This window comes from Coregonus clupeaformis, chromosome 11 (assembly GCF_020615455.1).
Source record: "Coregonus clupeaformis isolate EN_2021a chromosome 11, ASM2061545v1, whole genome shotgun sequence".
Lineage (NCBI taxonomy): Eukaryota > Metazoa > Chordata > Actinopteri > Salmoniformes > Salmonidae > Coregonus > Coregonus clupeaformis.
This window is the reverse complement of record NC_059202.1, coordinates 25,217,797-25,237,682: the sequence shown is the minus strand read 5'-3', so window position 1 is coordinate 25,237,682 and position 19,886 is coordinate 25,217,797. Positions and strand designations below refer to the sequence as shown.

At 47.2% G+C, this 19,886-nt stretch overlaps 2 protein-coding genes across 2 annotated transcripts in view; one reads left to right on the top strand and one right to left on the bottom strand.

The window, feature by feature from the left end:
• Nucleotides 1-343: 343 nt before the first annotated feature.
• Nucleotides 344-19,438, bottom strand: LOC121576439 (TM2 domain-containing protein 1). Its single transcript, XM_041889578.2, has 7 exons — nucleotides 19,267-19,438; nucleotides 17,211-17,284; nucleotides 13,119-13,227; nucleotides 12,283-12,374; nucleotides 7,541-7,614; nucleotides 2,515-2,627; nucleotides 344-384 (listed from the first exon to the last, which is right to left on the bottom strand). The coding sequence occupies exons 1-6, from the start codon at nucleotides 19,398-19,400 to the stop codon at nucleotides 2,517-2,519; spliced, it is 594 nt and encodes a 197-aa protein (XP_041745512.1). The 5' UTR covers nucleotides 19,401-19,438; the 3' UTR covers nucleotides 344-384; nucleotides 2,515-2,516.
• LOC121577422 (inaD-like protein) overlaps nucleotides 19,429-19,886 on the top strand; it is a 240,065-nt gene continuing 239,607 nt past the window's right edge. Inside the window, exon 1 of the mRNA XM_045223383.1 lies at nucleotides 19,429-19,498. The gene's annotated coding sequence lies outside the window, so the exon portion shown is untranslated. The remainder of the gene's footprint in view (nucleotides 19,499-19,886) is intronic.

Below are 19,886 nucleotides of genomic sequence, written 5' to 3'. Positions count from 1 at the left end.
GTTTTGAGGAATGAAGGACACAAATAATCAAGGAAAGACTAAAGAGATGCTGTATAAAGTCTTCTCCTGTAATGAAGCCTTTTTGTAGCCATTTTAAAAAGCCGAGCATCACCACGTTGGGGTACATTCAGAGAGGATCAATGTGTCGACTGGGATGGTCTTAGTGTCCGTGTGTCGGAATGATCAAGTAAAAAATAGGCTCCCAAAAGAGCGGCATTATTGACATGACAGGTTTGAGGGCGGAGATATTATTATTATTTATTTTTGAATTTGGGGGGGGTGTAGATCAGCTTTAATATTGCAGATAGATTGTAGCTTCCATCAATGTAATTGTCTGCATCATTTCCAATCCCCCATATATTTTTGTTGTTTTTCACTTCAGTCCTGAAACGAGAGAAAAGAGAGGTTGTAAACAGTTAGTTGTTTTCTGAGTTGAACTTGAATACATTTAAGTCATTTAGCAGACGCTCTTATCCAGAGCGACTTACAAATTGGTGAATACTCGAGGCAGTCAGTGTTAAATTTTTATGTGGCCGTGAGATACATGCATGCAGTAAAATGAAGGACAGAGACTGAGGAACTGTAGACGGTGGATGAAGACCATCTCTCTCTCTCTCGCTCCCTCTATTTCTCTGAGTGTGAACACTCAAAGGCTTGTAATGGACTCCACATGTGTATAATTGAACCAAACACCCCCGTCACCACAAACACACTGCAGCCTCTATAATGCTAACCAGAGACTAGGGAGCCATAGAAAACAGACAGAGAGTGGGATAGAGAAGGGAGAGTTGAAATCTTGGAGATTTAAAGACGTGGATATTGTTTTTTGAGAAAATGTGTGAAAGGGTGTGTGTGAGTGAGTATGTGTGTGTGTGTGATTCTCGTTCCTCTGTGGTAGAGCTCAACTGATGAGGGACACCTATGCCAGGTATAATAACTGCACTCTCACGACCCTTTTCCCCCTCACTCCTGAAGCGCCACCCTCCCCAAACATTTACTTAGCAGGCTGACATTTAAAAATTCCCTCCCCAGGGTAGTGGGTCCGTCCTGGAGTACCAGAGGGAGAGGGGGGGGTCCATAACCATGGATAGGCAAAGTTGTCCTTGACTGGGTGTTTGCCTTCACATTCCCTCTCCTCCATAGGTCATACAAGCTAGAGTGGTGCAAAACCACACAACCTTGGGATCTGGTTCACTTCTAGTGTTAGAGTCGTTCAGAGTTTGTCTTGCCACCTGGCTGTGTACATGTCATACAGATGCATGGTTGCACATTTCTGGGAACTTTCAATAGATTGGAAAGAAGTAGAAGGCCATTGAAGACCATGAAGAAGGCCATTGAAGGCCGAAACGTCAATCTTTTAAACTTGTCTAATAAAACTACGAAGCGAGCGCTGCGCGTTTTCCTTTCAATAGATTCCCTGATTTTCCTGAAATCCTGGTTGGAGGATTCACAGAATTATGAGGTAATAAGCAGGAAATCCGGAATCCTCCAGCCACGATTTCTGGAAAACCAGGGCATTTATTGAAAGTTCCCAGAATTGTGCAACCCTATACAGATGTAATAATTAGACAATCAAAATGACATTAGTACAGAGGTAGATGGAAAGACAGTTACATAGTGAATAATCGTTGGACAGACTACGTAACATATGCTGAGTGTACAAAACATTAGGAACACCTGCCCTTTCCATGAAATAGACTGACCAGGTGAATCCAAGTGAAAGCTATGATCCCTTATTGATGTCACTTGTTAAATCTACTTCAAATCAGTGTAGATGAAGGGGAGGTGACAGGTTAAAGAATGAATTTTGAGCCTTGAGACATGGATTGTGTATGTGTGCCATTCAGAGGGTGAATGGGCAAGACAAAAGATTGAAGTGCCTTTGAACGGGGTATGGTAGTAGGTTCCAGGCGCACCGGTATGAGTATCAAGAACTGCAACGCTGCTGGGTTTTTCACGCTCAACAATTTCCTTTATGTTTCAAAAATGGTTCACCATTTTCGGTTTGGATCCCCGTTTTTGACCTTTTAGGAGATCTGTCGACGTGCCCTTGAACAGGGCGTTGACCCTGGTTGCTTCTGTGTGTCACTCTGGATGGGAGTCTGTTAGACGACTCATGTGATGTAGTTGAGCAGCTTCACTGCAAGTAGATTGTATGTTTTTAATATTCAATAAATATTTAACAAAATGTAACAAAAAAATTGTCCACCACCCAAAGGACATCCAGCCAACGTGCCAACTGTGGGAATCATTGGCGCCAACATGGGCCAGCATCCCTGTGGAACGCTTTTGACACCTTGTAGAGCCCATGTCCCCGACGAATTGAAGCTGTTCTGATGGCAAAAGGGGATGCAACTCAATATTAGGAAGGTGTTCCTAATGTTTTGTACACAGAGTACATGTAAATGGTTGCTGATGACGTTACATAAGATTTTTGTTCTGGGTTTCCACACTTACACAGTGAATGACTCAACAAAGCCTATTGTCTAACTAGTACGTTACTAGTGTAGCTACCTTCAGGGAGACATCTGGGTTCTTCTGTACGTCTCATTGGTGATGGAGAGGCGTGTGAGTCTGGCACCGTAGTAGTCCACTATGTAGTCAGACTTATCTGACGGACCCACAATCTAAAAGAGGAATGAGAAACGACAGTGGACAGATGGTGAAAACAATGGTCCAGCAGGTAACACATATCTGGGAGGGACCAGTGAACTCACACAGACCAATGAAAACACACAGGTGGATGTATGCATATACAGACAGACACAACACACAAGCGGAGTCTGTGCTCTACCATGTCAAGATCAGCACTCCACCCACTGACTCCAGACCAACAGCACTCCATCCACTGACTCCAGACCAACAGCACTCCACCCACTGACTCCAGACCAACAGCACTCCACCCACTGACTCCAGACCAACAGCACTCCACCCACTGACTGCAGACCAACAGCACTCCACCCACTGACTCCAGACCAACAGCACTCCATCTATGACTCCAGACCAACAGCACTCCACCCACTGACTCCAGACCAACAGCACTCCACCCACTGACTCCAGACCAACAGCACTCCACCCACTGACTCCAGACCAACAGCACTCCACCCACTGACTCCAGACCAACAGCACTCCACCCACTGACTCCAGACCAACAGCACTCCACCCACTGACTCCAGACCAACAGCACTCCACCCACTGACTGCAGACCAACAGCACTCCACCCACTGACTGCAGACCAACAGCACTCCACCCACTGACTCCAGACCAACAGCACTCCACCCACTGACTCCAGACCAACAGCACTCCACCCACTGACTCCAGACCACCAGCACTCCATCTATGACTCCAGACCAACAGCACTCCACCCACTGACTCCAGACCAACAGCACTCCATCTATGACTCCAGACCAACAGCACTCCACCCACTGACTCCAGACCAACAGCACTCCACCCACTGACTGCAGACCAACAGCACTCCACCCACTGACTCCAGACCAACAGCACTCCATCTATGACTCCAGACCAACAGCACTCCATCTATGACTCCAGACCAACAGCACTCCACCCACTGACTCCAGACCAACAGCACTCCACCCACTGACTCCAGACCAACAGCACTCCATCTATGACTCCAGACCAACAGCACTCCACCCACTGACTCCAGACCAACAGCACTCCACCCACTGACTCCAGACCAACAGCACTCCACCCACTGACTCCAGACCAACAGCACTCCACCCACTGACTCCAGACCAACAGCACTCCACCCACTGACTCCAGACCAACAGCACTCCACCCACTGACTCCAGACCAACAGCACTCCACCCACTGACTCCAGACCAACAGCACTCCACCCACTGACTCCAGACCAACAGCACTCCACCCACTGACTCCAGACCAACAGCACTCCACCCACTGACTCCAGACCAACAGCACTCCACCCACTGACTCCAGACCAACAGCACTCCACCCACTGACTCCAGACCAACAGCACTCCACCCACTGACTCCAGACCAACAGCACTCCACCCACTGACTCCAGACCAACAGCACTCCACCCACTGACTCCAGACCAACAGCACTCCACCCACTGACTCCAGACCAACAGCACTCCACCCACTGACTCCAGACCAACAGCACTCCATCTATGACTCCAGACCAACAGCACTCCACCCACTGACTCCAGACCAACAGCACTCCACCCACTGACTCCAGACCAACAGCACTCCACCCACTGACTCCAGACCAACAGCACTCCACCCACTGACTCCAGACCAACAGCACTCCATCTATGACTCCAGACCAACAGCACTCCACCCACTGACTCCAGACCAACAGCACTCCACCCACTGACTCCAGACCAACAGCACTCCATCTATACCCAGACCAACAGCACTCCACCCACTGACTCCAGACCAACAGCACTCCATCTATGACTCCAGACCAACAGCACTCCACCCACTGACTCCAGACCAACAGCACTCCACCCACTGACTCCAGACCAACAGCACTCCACCCACTGACTCCAGACCAACAGCACTCCATCTATGACTCCAGACCAACAGCACTCCACCCACTGACTCCAGACCAACAGCACTCCACCCACTGACTCCAGACCAACAGCACTCCACCCACTGACTCCAGACCAACAGCACTCCACCCACTGACTCCAGACCAACAGCACTCCACCCACTGACTCCAGACCAACAGCACTCCATCTATGACTCCAGACCAACAGCACTCCACCCACTGACTCCAGACCAACAGCACTCCATCTATGACTCCAGACCAACAGCACTCCACCCACTGACTCCAGACCAACAGCACTCCACCCACTGACTGCAGACCAACAGCACTCCACCCACTGACTCCAGACCAACAGCACTCCACCCACTGACTCCAGACCAACAGCACTCCACCCACTGACTCCAGACCAACAGCACTCCACCCACTGACTCCAGACCAACAGCACTCCACCCACTGACTCCAGACCAACAGCACTCCACCCACTGACTCCAGACCAACAGCACTCCATCTATGACTCCAGACCAACAGCACTCCACCCACTGACTCCAGACCAACAGCACTCCACCTACTGACTCCAGACCAACAGCACTCCACACTGACTCCAGACCAACAGCACTCCACCCACTGACTGCAGACCAACAGCACTCCATCTATGACTCCAGACCAACAGCACTCCACCCACTGACTCCAGACCAACAGCACTCCACCCACTGACTGCAGACCAACAGCACTCCACTACTGACTCCAGACCAACAGCACTCCACCCACTGACTCCAGACCAACAGCACTCCACCCACTGACTCCAGACCAACAGCACTCCACCCACTGACTCCAGACCAACAGCACTCCACCCACTGACTCCAGACCAACAGCACTCCACCCACTGACTCCAGACCAACAGCACTCCACCCACTGACTCCAGACCAACAGCACTCCACCCACTGACTGCAGACCAACAGCACTCCATCTATGACTCCAGACCAACAGCACTCCACCCACTGACTCCAGACCAACAGCACTCCACCCACTGACTCCAGACCAACAGCACTCCATCTATGACTCCAGACCAACAGCACTCCATCTATGACTCCAGACCAACAGCACTCCATCTATGACTCCAGACCAACAGCACTCCATCTATGACTCCAGACCAACAGCACTCCATCTATGACTCCAGACCAACAACACACCATCTATGACTCCAGACCAACAGCACGCCATCTATGACTCCAGACCAACAACATGCCATCTATGACTCCAGACCAACAGCACTCCATCTATGGCTCCAGACCAACTTCAGCTAGGCTACCACTCAACTATGATGCATTCCAGCCTAGATTTCATCCATAGCAGGTAGTGGCTTTGGTGATAGGGCTTTCAGAAGTGGGTTTAATTTTCACAACACTGTATGCCGGCCCGGAAACCCACTACCTTGTATTGTTTGAATCCCATGCCTGACACACAGCTCCCTCCGTTCACGTTCCATCTATCTATCACATCTGTCTAACTCCTGCTCTGCCCAGTTTGAGAGTCAATTGGAAAATTCCCCGACATCATTCATCTGGTGTGGACCTCGGCCTTTCGATAGTGAGAGGGAGCGAGAGGCCCCAAACAATCGCCATCCGGTCTCCTTTCCTCTAGTCCTGTCCAGCCAGAATCTACCAATTTAAATAATAATCCCAGGTATTTATTAATTAGTTAAACTTCTCAAAATTGCATTTGCCCGCTCCGACGTTGCTCTTAGTCAAGGTAGTTAGCCTTTAAAATATGGGTCTTTAGCGCCTCGCAAAGATTAAATGGGTTCTCCGGAGACGCAGAACTCTTTATCAAAAGTGTCACTCTTTAAAAAGGCGAGAGAGCCCAGACGCAGCGTATACAGCTAATTGAGAATGTAAGTGTTGTGCTGGGGCGTGCCAGCCAAAGCAGCTTAAAAGCATTCCTCTCTCAGGACCTTCAATAAGACATTAGGAGAACAATAAACAGTGCAACGGTCGCCTCGCTTAATCAAAGTGGCCGAACGGACGCTGTTGCCGTTTTCTAACGAAATAGCGACTTTATACAGGCCTGCTACACAGTCGGATGTAGTAGTGTAGAACTGGAGAGGAAGATAGGTAAATAAAGAGAGTGAAGGTTTTCTGTTTCTTTGGAGTGTGTATCATGATTTGTGTTTTGGTCTCAGATGTGATACAGGAAGACTCCAGCAGCATAGGCCTTTGCTGAAATATAATTCAAGATATAGGCCTACAGTCCTAAAACTACACACCACCCCTAGTCTATACGATAAACCCATATTTTTTTTCAAGGAACAAGGGGAAAAAACAATTACTAATCCCAAACAAATAAACCTACTTTTCATTAGAAAACATCCCACCATGTTGACAGTGAGTTAAATCTGAAGGCTTGCTCTGCTCTGTACACCGCACAGGGCTGGGGCCGCACTGATTGAGACACAGGTGCCCTCTGAATACAAACAGACATGCAGGCTGGCTTGGCTCCTCCTGACTGGCTTGGCTATGCTTCTGCTCAGTGTTACATGGCTTACTCTGATTGGAGTGTGTGTAAAAGCTTGACCATTGTAGCAAAGCCCAGGCTGCTCTGTGGTGACAAAATGTGCTACACTTTCTTGATTACCATCACTGTTAGTAGGAGAAAGAGCTACTGTTTTTATACATGGAGCTGCGCCCAAATTGAACAACTTAGAAGTTGTTTTGAAATCATACAATTATCAAACTTGTATGAAATCCATCCTATTCTGATAACATCACAGTGGTTCCCTAACTCTTTGCAGTGTAACCCAACTAGCCTTTTCATGTGTCTTGGGACCAACCAATGTAGTCATCAGCTGTGACCCAAAAGGGAAATACTGACCTAACCCACCCTTGTCATCAACAGACCACATAAACCATTCCTTTCATGGTTACTGTGAAAACAGCCTCTTCACAGACATAACCAACAGATAAATGGGATTATTTAACAGCTCTGTGTTCCACAGCTGTCCCCTAAATGCCACTCACCTGCATTGAGATCAACATGAAATCCACCAAGCTCCCAATCCCACAGAAGCCAACTGTACAGAACTTGAGCAGCCCTAGAGAGAGAGAGAGAGAGAGAGAGAGAGAGAGAGAGAGAGAGAGAGAGAGAGAGAGATGTTAGAGTTAATAGGGTATAAAGCAGGGCTCTCCAACCGTGTTACTGGAGAGCTACCTTCCTGTAGTTTTACACCAGGGCTCTCCAACCCTGTTCCTGGAGAGCTACCCTCCCGCAGGTTTTCGCTCTAACCCCAGTTGTAACTAACCTGATTCACCTTCTCAACCTGATAATTATTAGAATCATGTGTGCTAGATTAGGGTTGGAGTGAAAACCTACAGGACGGTAGCTCTCCAGGAACAGGGTTGGAGAGCCCTGGTATAAAACTTTATGGGGTACTCCATGCCTCTTTAAAGTTGGCATAAATAAACCCCTCCGTGGCCCCTAATCATAATTTGCTACCTATTGTGTGAGCGACACTTTGTTGTTTACATGAAAACGCTCCAATCCAGGCAAGGTTTCAGTTTATTCCCCATGTTCGGTTCCAACTTTGCCCATGTGTGGCTGAATGGGAAATTAACTTGCGAGGCAAAGGTGAAACTTAAATCCGTTCTACCAGCATGTTAAATGTGCAACCAGAGGGGGAAAAAAACTCTAGACCACCTTTACTCCACACACAGAGACGCATACAAAGCTCTCCCTCGCCCTTCATTTGGCAAATATGACCATAACTCTATCCTCCTGATTCCTGTTTATAAGCAAAAACTAAAGCAGGAAGCACCAGTGACTCGGTTAATAAGGAAGTGGTCAGATGACGCAGATGCTAAGCTACAGGACTGTTTTGCTAGCACAGACTGGAATATGTTCTGGGATTCTTCCGATAGCATTGAGGAGTACACCACATCAGTCACTGGCTTCATCAATAAGTGCATCGATGGCGTCGTCCCCACAGTGACCGTTCGTACATACCCCAACCAGAAGCCATGGATTACAGGCAACATCCGCACTGAGCTAAAGGGTAGAGCTGCCGCTTTCAAGGAGCGGGACTCTAACCTGGACGCTTATAAGAACTCCCGCTATGCCCTCCGATGAACCATCAAACAGGCAGAGTCAATACAGGACTAAGATTTAATCGTACTACACCGGCTCCGATGCTCGTCAGATGTGGCAGGGCTCGAAAACTATTACAGACTACAAAGGGAAGCACAGCTGCGAGCTGCCCAGTGACACAAGCCTACCAGACGAGCTAAATCACTTCTATGCTCGCTTCGAGGCAAGCAACACTGAAGCATGCATGAGCACATCAGCTGTTCCGGATGACTATGTGATCACGCTCTCCGTAGCCAATGTGAGTAAGACTTTTAAGCAGGTCAACATTCACAAGGCCGCAGGATTACCAGGACGCGTACTCCGAGCATGCGCTGACCAACTGGCAAGTGTCTTCACTGACATTTTCAACATGTCTCTGACTGAGTCTGTAATACCAACATGTTTCAAGCAGACCACCATAGTCCCTGTGCCCAAGAACACTAAGAACTTGCCTAAATGACTACCGACCCGTAGCACTCACGTCTGTAGCCATGAAGTGTTTTGAAAGGCTGGTCATGGCTCACATCAACACCATTTTCCCAGAAAGCCTAGACCCACTCCAATTTGCATACCGCCCCAACAGATCCACAGATGATGCAATCTCTATTGCACTCCACACTGCCCTTTCCCACCTGGACAAGAGGAACACCAACGTGAGAATGCTATTAATTGACTACAACTCAGCGTTCAACACCATAGTGCCCTCAAAGCTCATCACTAAGCTAAGGACCCTGGGACTAAACACCTCCCTCTGCAACTGGATCCTGGACTTCCTGACGGGCCGCCCCTAGGTGGTAATGGTAGGTAACAACACATCTGCCACGCTGATCCTCAACACGGGGGCCCCTCAGGGGTGCGTGCTCAGTCCCCTCCAATACTCCCTGTTCACCCATGACTGCATGGTCAGGCACGACTCCAACACCATCATTAAGTTGGCCGACGACACAACAGTGGTAAGCCTGATCACCGACAATGATGAGACAGCCTATAGGGAGGTGGTCAGAGACCTGGCCATGTGGTGCTAGGATAACAACCTCTCCCTCAACGTGATCAAGACAAAGGAGATGATTGTGGACTACAGGTTAAAAAAGAGGACTGAGCACGCCCCCATTCTCATCGACGGGGCTGTAGTGGAACAGGTTGAGAGCTTCAAGTTCCATCACCAACAAACTATCATGGTCCAAACACACCAAGACAGTCGTGAAGAGGGCACGACAAAGCCTATTCCCCCCTCAGGAGACTGACATTTTTTTACATGGGTCCTCAGATTCTCAAAAAGTTATACAGCTGCACCATCGAGAGCATCCTGACTGGTTGCATCACCGCCTGGTATGGCAACTGCTCGGCCTCCGACCGCAAGGCACTACAGAGGGTAATGCGTACAGCCCAGTACATCACTGGGGCCAAGCTTCCTGCCATCCAGGACCTCTATACCAGCCGGTGTCAGAGGAAGGCCCTAAAAATTGTCAAAAACTCCAGCCACCCTAGTCATAGACTGTTCTCTCTGCTACCGCACAGCAAGCGGTACAGGAGCGCCAAGTCTAGGTCCAAAAGGCTTCTTAACAGCTTCTACCCCAAGCCATAAGACTCCTGAACAGCTAATTATGGCTACTTGGACTATTTGCATTGCCCCCCCCCCCCATCCAACCCCCTCTTTTACGCTGCTGCTATTCTGTTTATTATCTATGAATAGTCACTTTAACTCTACCCACATATTACCTCGACTAACTGGTGCCCCCCCACATTGACTCTGTACCGGTACCCCCTGTATATAGCCTCCCTACTGTTATTTTACTGCTGCTCTTTAATTATTAGCTATTTTTATTTTTTACTTATCTGTTTTTTACTTAACACTTGTATTATTAAGCATTTCACTGTAAGGTCTACTACACCTGTTGTATTCGGCGCATGTGGCAAATAAAATGTGATTTGAACGATATTGAATGCTTTCACTGCTGGGCGGTGGAGTGGAGAGGGTGTGTGTGTGTGTTTATTGGTCTGCTTCCTGATTTGCTTTCAGAGGGAAATCGTGCCAAGTCAACTTTGTGTCCAAAACAACTGAGGATTGGGAACAACAGGTCTTTATCGTTGAGAGGGGCAGTGAAGAAGAGTAAACATGAAAGTGTGCAGATGAGCCGCTTTGAGCAGCTGAGGGTGTGAATTGGATTAAAAAACAGAGCAAGGCAAGCAGGTCATTCAACTAGAAATCATCCTTTCAACATTCACACTGTCACTAGCTTACGACAGAACTATGTAACATAACTGACACTACTGCATGTCTGGGCGTAGTCACTGCATCACTGGGCGATGACTACTGGCACTCACTAGCTCACTGCCACACACACACACAGCTAAACCACAGAGAATCTGAATTACAGGCAAATTATGGAAACGCCAACTCATAATTACTCAAAATAATTGTTAACACTATTGTAAATTGCTCCATTGGGAGGTAACGGGGGTAGCTTTGTTGATTCCTGGGTGGACGTTTTTAAAAACGATGCCAGTCGGGTGGCTACTCTACAAAGCAAAAGCCCACTAAATAACCCACCGTTCCATGGTGATGCCCGAGCCAACCGTGCCAAACCAGGCCAGGTGCTGCTCAGTGCAGCCTCTAAAGCTGGCTCATGCCAGGCAAAAATCCTCCCAAAAAACATGTCTTTCAGCCACCAGCCCTTTGTAATCTGATTAAGAAGGAGATAAACGCGACATAAAGAGTAAGAAACAGCAGTTTGTTTCACTCCAGTGTTTGGGTTTACGTGTGTTTTATAATGTGATATAATAGTGGTTTCATTCAGGTCCTCACAGGAAGTAGTGTCTCTGTTTCTTAAAGACCTGCTTTGTTGATTAATGGTCTACTTAATACTAATCAACAAAAGTGTAAATTGTGTTTCTGTCCAAAACCAGCAGATCTTTTCAAGCTCTCGTATAAAAAACATGATAAATAGGCCTTGCGAGTGGCGCAGCGGTCTTAGGCACTACATCGCAGTGCTAGAGGCGTCACTATAGACCCGGGTTCGATCCCAGGCTGTGTCGCAGCCGGCCGCGACCGGGAGACCCATGAGGCGCCCAGCGTCGTCCGGGTTAGGGGAGGGTTTGGCCGGCCGAGATGTCCTTGTCCCATCGTGCTCTAGCGACTCCTTGTGGTGGGCCGGGCACATGCACGCTGACATCGGTCGCCAGCTGTACAGTGTTTCCTCCGACACATTGGTGCGGCTGGCTTCCGGGTTAAGCGAGCTGTGCGTCAAGAAGCAGTGTGGCTTGGCGGAGTCGTGTTTCGGAGGACGCATGGCTCTCGACCTTCGCCTCTCCCGAGTCCGTACGGGAGTTGCAGCTATGGGATAAGACTATCTACCAATTGGATTTCACGAAATTGGGGAGAAAAAATTTAACATGATAAATATATCCAATAAATGAATGGGTAGCTAGTCATGCATTTCAAAATGTGTTCCCCTTTTTTTTACAAAAACAATTATATTCCTTGTGATTCTAAAATGTTTAGAAAATCTTTCATTGTATTTAAACCTGTTTGTTAGCAGCAGATAGGACTTGAAAATGAATATACTTTAATAGCAAATTCATCCATAGCACCCCCATGTTAGTTGTTGAGAGTATACAGCAATAACAACAGTCACTGTACCTAAAGCTGGGTATCCCAGGTAGAAGCGATCTGCTCCTAACCATCCCAGGAAGAGCGACAGGGCCACCGCTACTTTGTAGGAGTAACCGCTTCTGCAAGGAAATAACATTTTAGCTCGAAACAGTTCAATAATGTTTTACATTTGTATAAAAACATCACATAACTATACGATGGTATATGATTTAGCCTAATCAATATCAATTGAAAACAAAACATGTTTAGGGTCATCATTGCTACGTTGTGCCCTAATGAATACAACCCTGATACAGCCGATACAAAACATTAGGAACACCTGCCCTTTCCATGACATAGACTGACCAGGTGAATCCAGGTGAACGCTATGATCCCTTATTGATGTCACCTGTTAAATTCACTTCAATCAGTGTAGATGAAGGGGAGAAGACAGGTTAAAGAATAATTTTTAAGCCTTTAGACAATTGAGACATTGTGTATGTGTGCCATTCAGAGGGTTAAAGGGCAAGACAAAAGACGCAAGTGCTTTGAACGGGGTATGGTAGTAGGTGCCAGGTGCACCGGTTTGTGTCAAAAACTGCAACGCTGCTGGGTTTTTCATGCTCAACAGTTTCCCGTGTGGATCAAGAATGGTCCACCACCCAAAACACATCCAGACAACTTAACAACTGTGGGAACCACTGGAGTCAACTTGGGCCAGCATCCCTGTGGAACGCTTTCGACACCTTGTAGAGTCCACGCCCCGACGAATTAAGACTGTTCTGAGGGCAAAAGAGGGGAGTGGAAGTTGTTCCTAATGTTTGGTTTACTGGGTGTACATGTGCAACGCTTCCACAGGGCTAAGTGTCTGGTACTGTACATACACATTCCTGCAAGGGAGGCTTTTGTTAAAGCCCACCTCCTCTCCACTGAATCGAAACTCCGTCCCATTGGACAAGCGGCAGCTGACGTTTGGAGCAGGTAGGCATTCCACTGAAAACCACAAAAGATGGTTTAGGATAAAGCAACACAGAACAAACACAGTTGTGCGAACAAATATGTAGATTCTGATGGAAAGACACACATTGATAACTTTAATATATGTTTTAATACTTTTAAGAACCAAGACCTAAATTACGTATTATGGCTACCTATTATAATTTCTCGTCCCTGCAAATTAGGGTCTTTCAATTTGAGATAGGCTACGTGGTACCTCCATGCAGATACTGTGTCAACTACATTCTAATTCCCAAAGTACTTATAGATGGAGTAAGTTTTAGAACCAATCATCATGCTGGTCCTCTGTAGCTCAGTTGGTAGACCATGCACCACCAGGATAGTGGGTTCTATTCCTGGGACCTTCCGTACATAAAATATATGCATGAAAGACTAAGGGTCTTTCCACTTCAAAAAGCACAAGAAAGAGGATTTAGAACCACCATCTAAGATTGTTCTGAAATCATTTATGTTGTTAGAAACAGATATGATTAGCATTCGTAAAACATTATTTTGTTGAAATATTAATTTGATCTGAGAAATTAAGCTCATATAATATTGATTCATATAATATTCCATAAATATAGTACTTAACATCCTTATATTTACATTTTAGTCATTTAGCAGACACTCTTATCCAGAGCGACTTACAAATTGGTGCATTCACCTTATGATAGCCAATGGGACAACCACTTTTGCAAATGTTTCTTTTTTTGGGGGGGTGGGGTAGGCGGAGGGTAGAAGGATTACTTGTATCCTATCCCAGGTATTCCTTAAAGAGGTGGGGTTTAAAGTGTCTCCGGAAGGTGGTGAGTGACTCCGCTGTCCTGGCGTCGTAAGGGAGCTTGTTCCACCATTGGATTCTAGGGGTTTAATGGCACAGGCAGGGAGCCCAGCCAACAGCGAGTTGCAGTAATCCAGACGGGAGATGACAAGTGCCTGGATTAGAACCTGTGCCGCTTCCTGTGTAAGGCAGGGTCGTACTCTGCGAATGTTGTAGAGCATGAACCTACAGGATCGGGTCACCGCTTTGATGTTAGCGGAGAACGACAGGGTTATCCAGGGTCACGCCAAGGTTCTTTGCACTCTGGGAGGAGGACACAACGGAGTTGTCAACCGTGATGGCGAGATCATGGAGCGGGCAGTCCTTCCCCGGGAGGAAGAGCAGCTCCGTCTTGCCAAGGTTCAGCTTGAGGTGGTGATCCGTCATCCACACTGATATGTCTGCCAGACATGCAGAGATGCGATTCGCCACCTGGTTATCAGAAGGGGGAAAGGAGAAGATTAATTGTGTGTCGACTGCCTAGCAATGATAGGAGAGGCCATGTGAGGATATGACAGAGCCAAGTGACTTGGTGTATAGAGAGAATAGGAGAGGGCCTAGAACTGAGCCCTGGGGGACACCAGTGGTGAGAGCACGTGGTGCGGAGACAGATTCTCGCCACGCCACCTGGTAGGAGCGACCTGTCAGGTAGGACGCAATCCAAGAGTGAGCCGCGCCGAAGATGCCCAACTCGGAGAGGGTGGAGAGGAGGATCTGATGGTTCACAGTATCAAAGGCAGCAGATAGGTCTAGAAGGATGAGAGCAGAGGAGAGAGTTAGCTTTAGCAGTGCGGAGAGCCTCCGTGACACAGAGAAGAGCAGTCTCAGTTGAATGACCAGTCTTGAAACCTGACTGGTTTGGATCAAGAAGGTCATTCTGAGAGAGATAGCAGGAGAGTTGGCTAGAGACGGCACGCTCAAGAGTTTTGGAGAGAAAAGAAAGAAGGGATACTGGTCTGTAATTGTTGACATCGGAGGGATCGAGTGTAGGTTTTTTGAGAAGGGATGCAACTCTCGCTCTCTTGAAGACGGAAGGGACATAGCCAGTGGTCAAGGATGAGTTGATGAGCGAGGTGAGGTAAGGGAGAAGGTCTCCGGAAATGGTCTGGAGAAGAGAGGAGGGGATAGGGTCAGGCGGGCAGGTTGTTGGGCGGCCGGTCGTCACAAGTCGCAAGATTTCATCTGGAGAGAGAGGGGAGAAAGAAGTCAAAGCATAGGGTAGGGCAGTGTGAGCAGGACCAGCGGTGTCATTTGACTTAATAAATGAGGATCGGATGTTGTCAACCTTCTTTTCAAAATGGTTGAGGAAGTCATCCACAGAGAGGGAGGAGGGAGGGGGAGGAGGATTCAGCAGGGAGGAGAAGGTGGCAAAGAGCTTCCTAGGGTTAGAGGCAGAGGCTTGAAATTTAGTGGTAGAAAGTGGCTTTAGCAGCAGAAACAGAGGAAGAAAGTGAAGAGAGGAGGGAGTGAAAAGATGACAGGCAGGAAGTCTAGAATGTTGTCCCACTTCTCTTCAATGGCTGTGCAAAGTTGCTGGATATTGGCGGGAACTGAAACACGCTGTCGTACACATCAATCCAGAGCATCCCAAACATGCTCAATGGGTGACATGTCTGGTGAGTGTGCAGGCCATGGAAGAACTGGGACATTTTCAGCTTCCAGGAATTGTGTACAGATCCTTGCGACATGGGGCCGTGCATTATCATGCTGAAACATGAGGTGATGGCGGTGGATGAATGGCACGGCAATGGGCCTCTGGATCTCGTCAAGGTATCTCTGTGCATTGAAATTGCCATTGATAAATGCAATTGTGTTCGTTGTCCGTAGCTTATGCCTGCCCATACCATAACCCCACCACCACCATGGGGTACTCTGTTCACAACGTTGACATCAGCAAACCACTCGCCCACACAACGCCATACATGCTGTCTGCCATCTGCCCGGTACAGTGGAAACCGGGATTCATCCGTGAAGAGCACACTTTTCCAGTGTGCAAGTGGCCATTGAAGGTGAGCATTTGCCCACTGAAGTCTGTTACAATGCCAAACTGCAGTCAGGTCAAGACCCTGGTGAGGAAAACGAGCATGCAGATGAGTTTCCCCGAGACGGTTTCAAATCAAAGCAAATGTTAATTTGTCACATGTGCCAAATACAACAGGTGTAGATCTTACAGTGAAATGCTTACTTACAAGCCCTTAACCAACAATGCAGTTTTAAGAAAAATAAGAGTTAAGAAAAAGATTTACTAAATAAACTAAAGTAAAAAATAAAAGAGAAACAATAAAATAACAACAACGAGGCTATATACAGGGGGTACCGGTTCCGAGTCAATGTGCGGGGGTACAGGTTAGTCGAGGTAATATGTAGGTAGGGATAAAGTGACTATGCATAGATAAAACAGCGAGTAGCAGCAGCGTTAAAAAAAGGGGCGGGGGTCAATGCAAATAGTCCGGGTAGCCATTTGATTAGCTGTTCAGCAGTCTTATGGCTTGGGGGTAGAAGCTGTTAAGAAAACTTCTGGACCTAGATTTGGCGCTCTGGTACTGCTTGCTGTGTGGTAGCAGAGAGAACAGTCTATGACTAGGGTGGCTGGAGTCTCTCTGACACCGCCTGGTATAGAGGTCCTGGATGGCAGGAAACTTGGCACCAGTGATGTACTGGGCCGTACGCACTACCCTCTGTAACACCTTGCGTTCGGAGGCTGAGCAGTTGCCATACCAGTCAGGATGCTCTCGATGGTGCCGCTGTATAACTTTTTGAGGATCTGAGGACCCATGCCAAATCTTTTAAGTCTCCTGAGGGGGAATAGGCGTTGTCGTGCCCTCTTCACGACTGTCTTGGTGTGTTTGGACCATGATAGTTTGTGGACACCAAGGAACTTGAAGATCTCAACCTGCTTGAAGATCACGCTGTTTAATCAGCTTCTTGATATGCCACACCTGTCAGGTGGATGGATTATCTTGACAAAGGAGAAATGCTCACTAACAGGGATGTAAACTAATTTGTGCACAACATTTTAGAGAAATAAGCTTTTTGTGCATAGAGAAAATTTCTGGGATCTTTTATTTCATCTCATGAAACATGGGACCAACACTTTACCTGTTGTGTTTATATTTTTGTTCAGTATATTATACATCACTCAACCAGAACCACTCACCCCAAGCAATCATGTCCTTGCAATTCTCAGGTTCTTGAGTGGCATCGTCTATCCTTGGTTCTTTACAAATATACTTGAACAGTATTAAGGCAATGACAAAATATCAACTGTCATCCACAGCATAGTAAATAATATAACATGATATCTAACAAATTGTGCTTGTCAGGTTGATATATATACACTGCTCAAAAACATAAAGGGAACACTAAAATAACACATCCTAGATCTGAATGAATGAAATAATCTTATTAAATACTTTTTTCTTTACATAGTTGAATGTGCTGACAACAAAAGCACACAAACATTATCAATGGAAATCAAATGTATCAACCCATGGAGGTCTGGATTTGGAGTCACCCTCAAAATTAAAGTGGAAAACCACACTACAGGCTGATCCAACTTTGATGTAATGTCCTTAAAACAAGTCAAAATGAGGCTCAGTAGTGTGTGGCCTCCACGTGCCTGTATGACCTCCCTACAACGCCTGGGCATGCTCCTGATGAGGTGGCGGATGGTCTCCTGAGGGATCTCCTCCCAGACCTGGACTAAAGCATCCGCCAACTCCTGGACAGTCTGTGGTGCAACGTGGCGTTGGTGAATGGAGCGAGACATGATGTCCCAGATGTGCTCAATTGGATTCAGGTCTGGGGAACGGGCGGGCCAGTCCATAGCATCAATGCCTTCCTCTTGCAGGAACTGCTGACACACTCCAGCCACATGAGGTCTAGCATTGTCTTGCATTAGGAGGAACCCAGGGCCAACCGCACCAGCATATGGTCTCACAAGGGGTCTGAGGATCTCATCTCGGTACCTAATGGCAGTCAGGCTACCTCTGGCGAGCACATGGAGGGCTGTGCGGCCCCCCAAAGAAATGCCACCCCACACCATGACTGGCCCACCGCCAAACCGGTCATGCTGGAGGATGTTGCAGGCAGCAGAACGTTCTCCACGGCGTCTCCAGACTCTGTCACATGCTCAGTGTGAACCTGCTTTCATCTGTGAACAGCACAGGGCGCCAGTGGCGAATTTGCCAATCTTGGTGTTCTCTGGCAAATGCCAAACGTCCTGCACGGTGTTGGGCTGTAAGCACAACCTTCACCTGTGGACGTCGGGCCTCATACCACCCCTCATGGAGTCTGTTTCCTGACCGTTTGAGCAGACACATGCACATTTGTGGCCTGCTGGAGGTCATTTTGCAGGGCTCTGGCAGTGCTCCTCCTGCTCCTCCTTGCACAAAGGCGGAGGTAGCAGTCCTGCTGCTGGGTTGTTGCCCTCCTACGGCCTCCTCCAAGTCTCCTGATGTACTGGCCTGTCTCCTGGTAGCGCCTCCATGCTCTGGACACTACGCTGACAGACAGAGCAAACCTTCTTGCCACAGTTCGCATTGATGTGCCATCCTGGATGAGCTGCACTACCTGAGCCACTTGTGTGGGTTGTAGACTCCGTCTCATGCTACCACTAGAGTGACAGCACCGCCAGCATTCAAAAGTGACCAAAACATCAGCCAGGAAGCATAGGACCTGAGAAGTGGTCTGTGGTCACCACCTGCAAAACCAGTCCTTTATTGGGGGTGTCTTGCTAATTGCCTATAATTTCCACCTGTTGTCTATTCCATTTGCACAACAGCATGTGAAATTTATTGTCAATCAGTGTTGCTTCCTAAGTGGACCGTTTTATTTCACAGAAGTGTGATTGACTTGTAGTTACATTGTGTTGTTTAAGTGTTCCCTTTATTTTTTTGAGCAGTGTATACACACACATAATAAAACATGCTGTCAATAAAAACCGATAACATATCTTGATGAAAAACCAAGACTCTTGGCAAGAGTTAATGTTACATGGAAGATGACAGGTGAATACAGATGAGAAGCCATAACTATACTATTAATATCCGTTTCATGTTTTCCAAAAGTACACAACACGCAGGCTTTTGTTAGCTAGCTAGCTCAGAGAATGCATGCTAACGTTAGTTAGCCAGGTAACGTTAGCTAGCTAGCTTGAATGAAAACCCTGTCATATTGTCGTGATTTGCAAGTAATCAAGTGTAAAAGGATATTGTCCCAGGCGTAGACTTTCACAGCTATCGACATCATTTGCGAGAACAAATTGGAAATGGCAATACGTACAGTAAAACAAGATGCCTAACGATAGGGTCCGTAAAGAAAACAGCCGACTTCTGTGAAACGCCATGTTGACAATGCTCCCACTTGATCACGTGACATCGGACGTTTTTAAAGCGACACATCTCTGAGTATCGTCCAAGTCCAAACCCTTGTGAAATCGTACCAGTAAGACTTGTTTTCAACTTTAAAAGTAGTTTAACTAAAAAATCTGAACAGGTTAAGCTATAAGAGTGTTAAAATGCAAGTGGTCAATAGAAAGAAAATTTATTTAGCCTTGTAGTATGCAAAAACAACATGCTAATGCTATGCTAGCTAGCAAATCAGGTTCTGTATCGCAACAGCTTGTTAGCTAGATAGAACAGTAGCTAACTCACTTAAGTTGGCTAGCTCCTGTAACTAGCTGACTCACTGGAGTTAGTGGAACATTTCGATAAGCTCAGAATTTAAAAGTTGTTTATGGAGTTATTTTATCTTCAGACAAAGCTCTTGTTACAGAGAACCTAAACTTACTTCAACAAAAGTTGTTTAGTTCATACATTTAGACTAGCTATGC

What these genes read in the sequence shown, in the direction of transcription:
- LOC121576439 (XM_041889578.2), bottom strand. Translation starts at nt 19,400, where the DNA reads ATGGCGTTTCACAGAAGTCGGCTGTTTTCTTTACGGACCCTATCGTTA. An exon ending in CAAGGACATGATTGCTTGGG is followed by an intron (nt 13,228 to 17,210) that starts GTGAGTGGTTCT and finishes TGTGGTTTTCAG; the next exon opens with TGGAATGCCTACCTGCTCCA. An exon ending in TCATGTTGATCTCAATGCAG is followed by an intron (nt 2,628 to 7,540) that starts GTGAGTGGCATT and finishes TTCCTCTTTTAG; the next exon opens with ATTGTGGGTCCGTCAGATAA.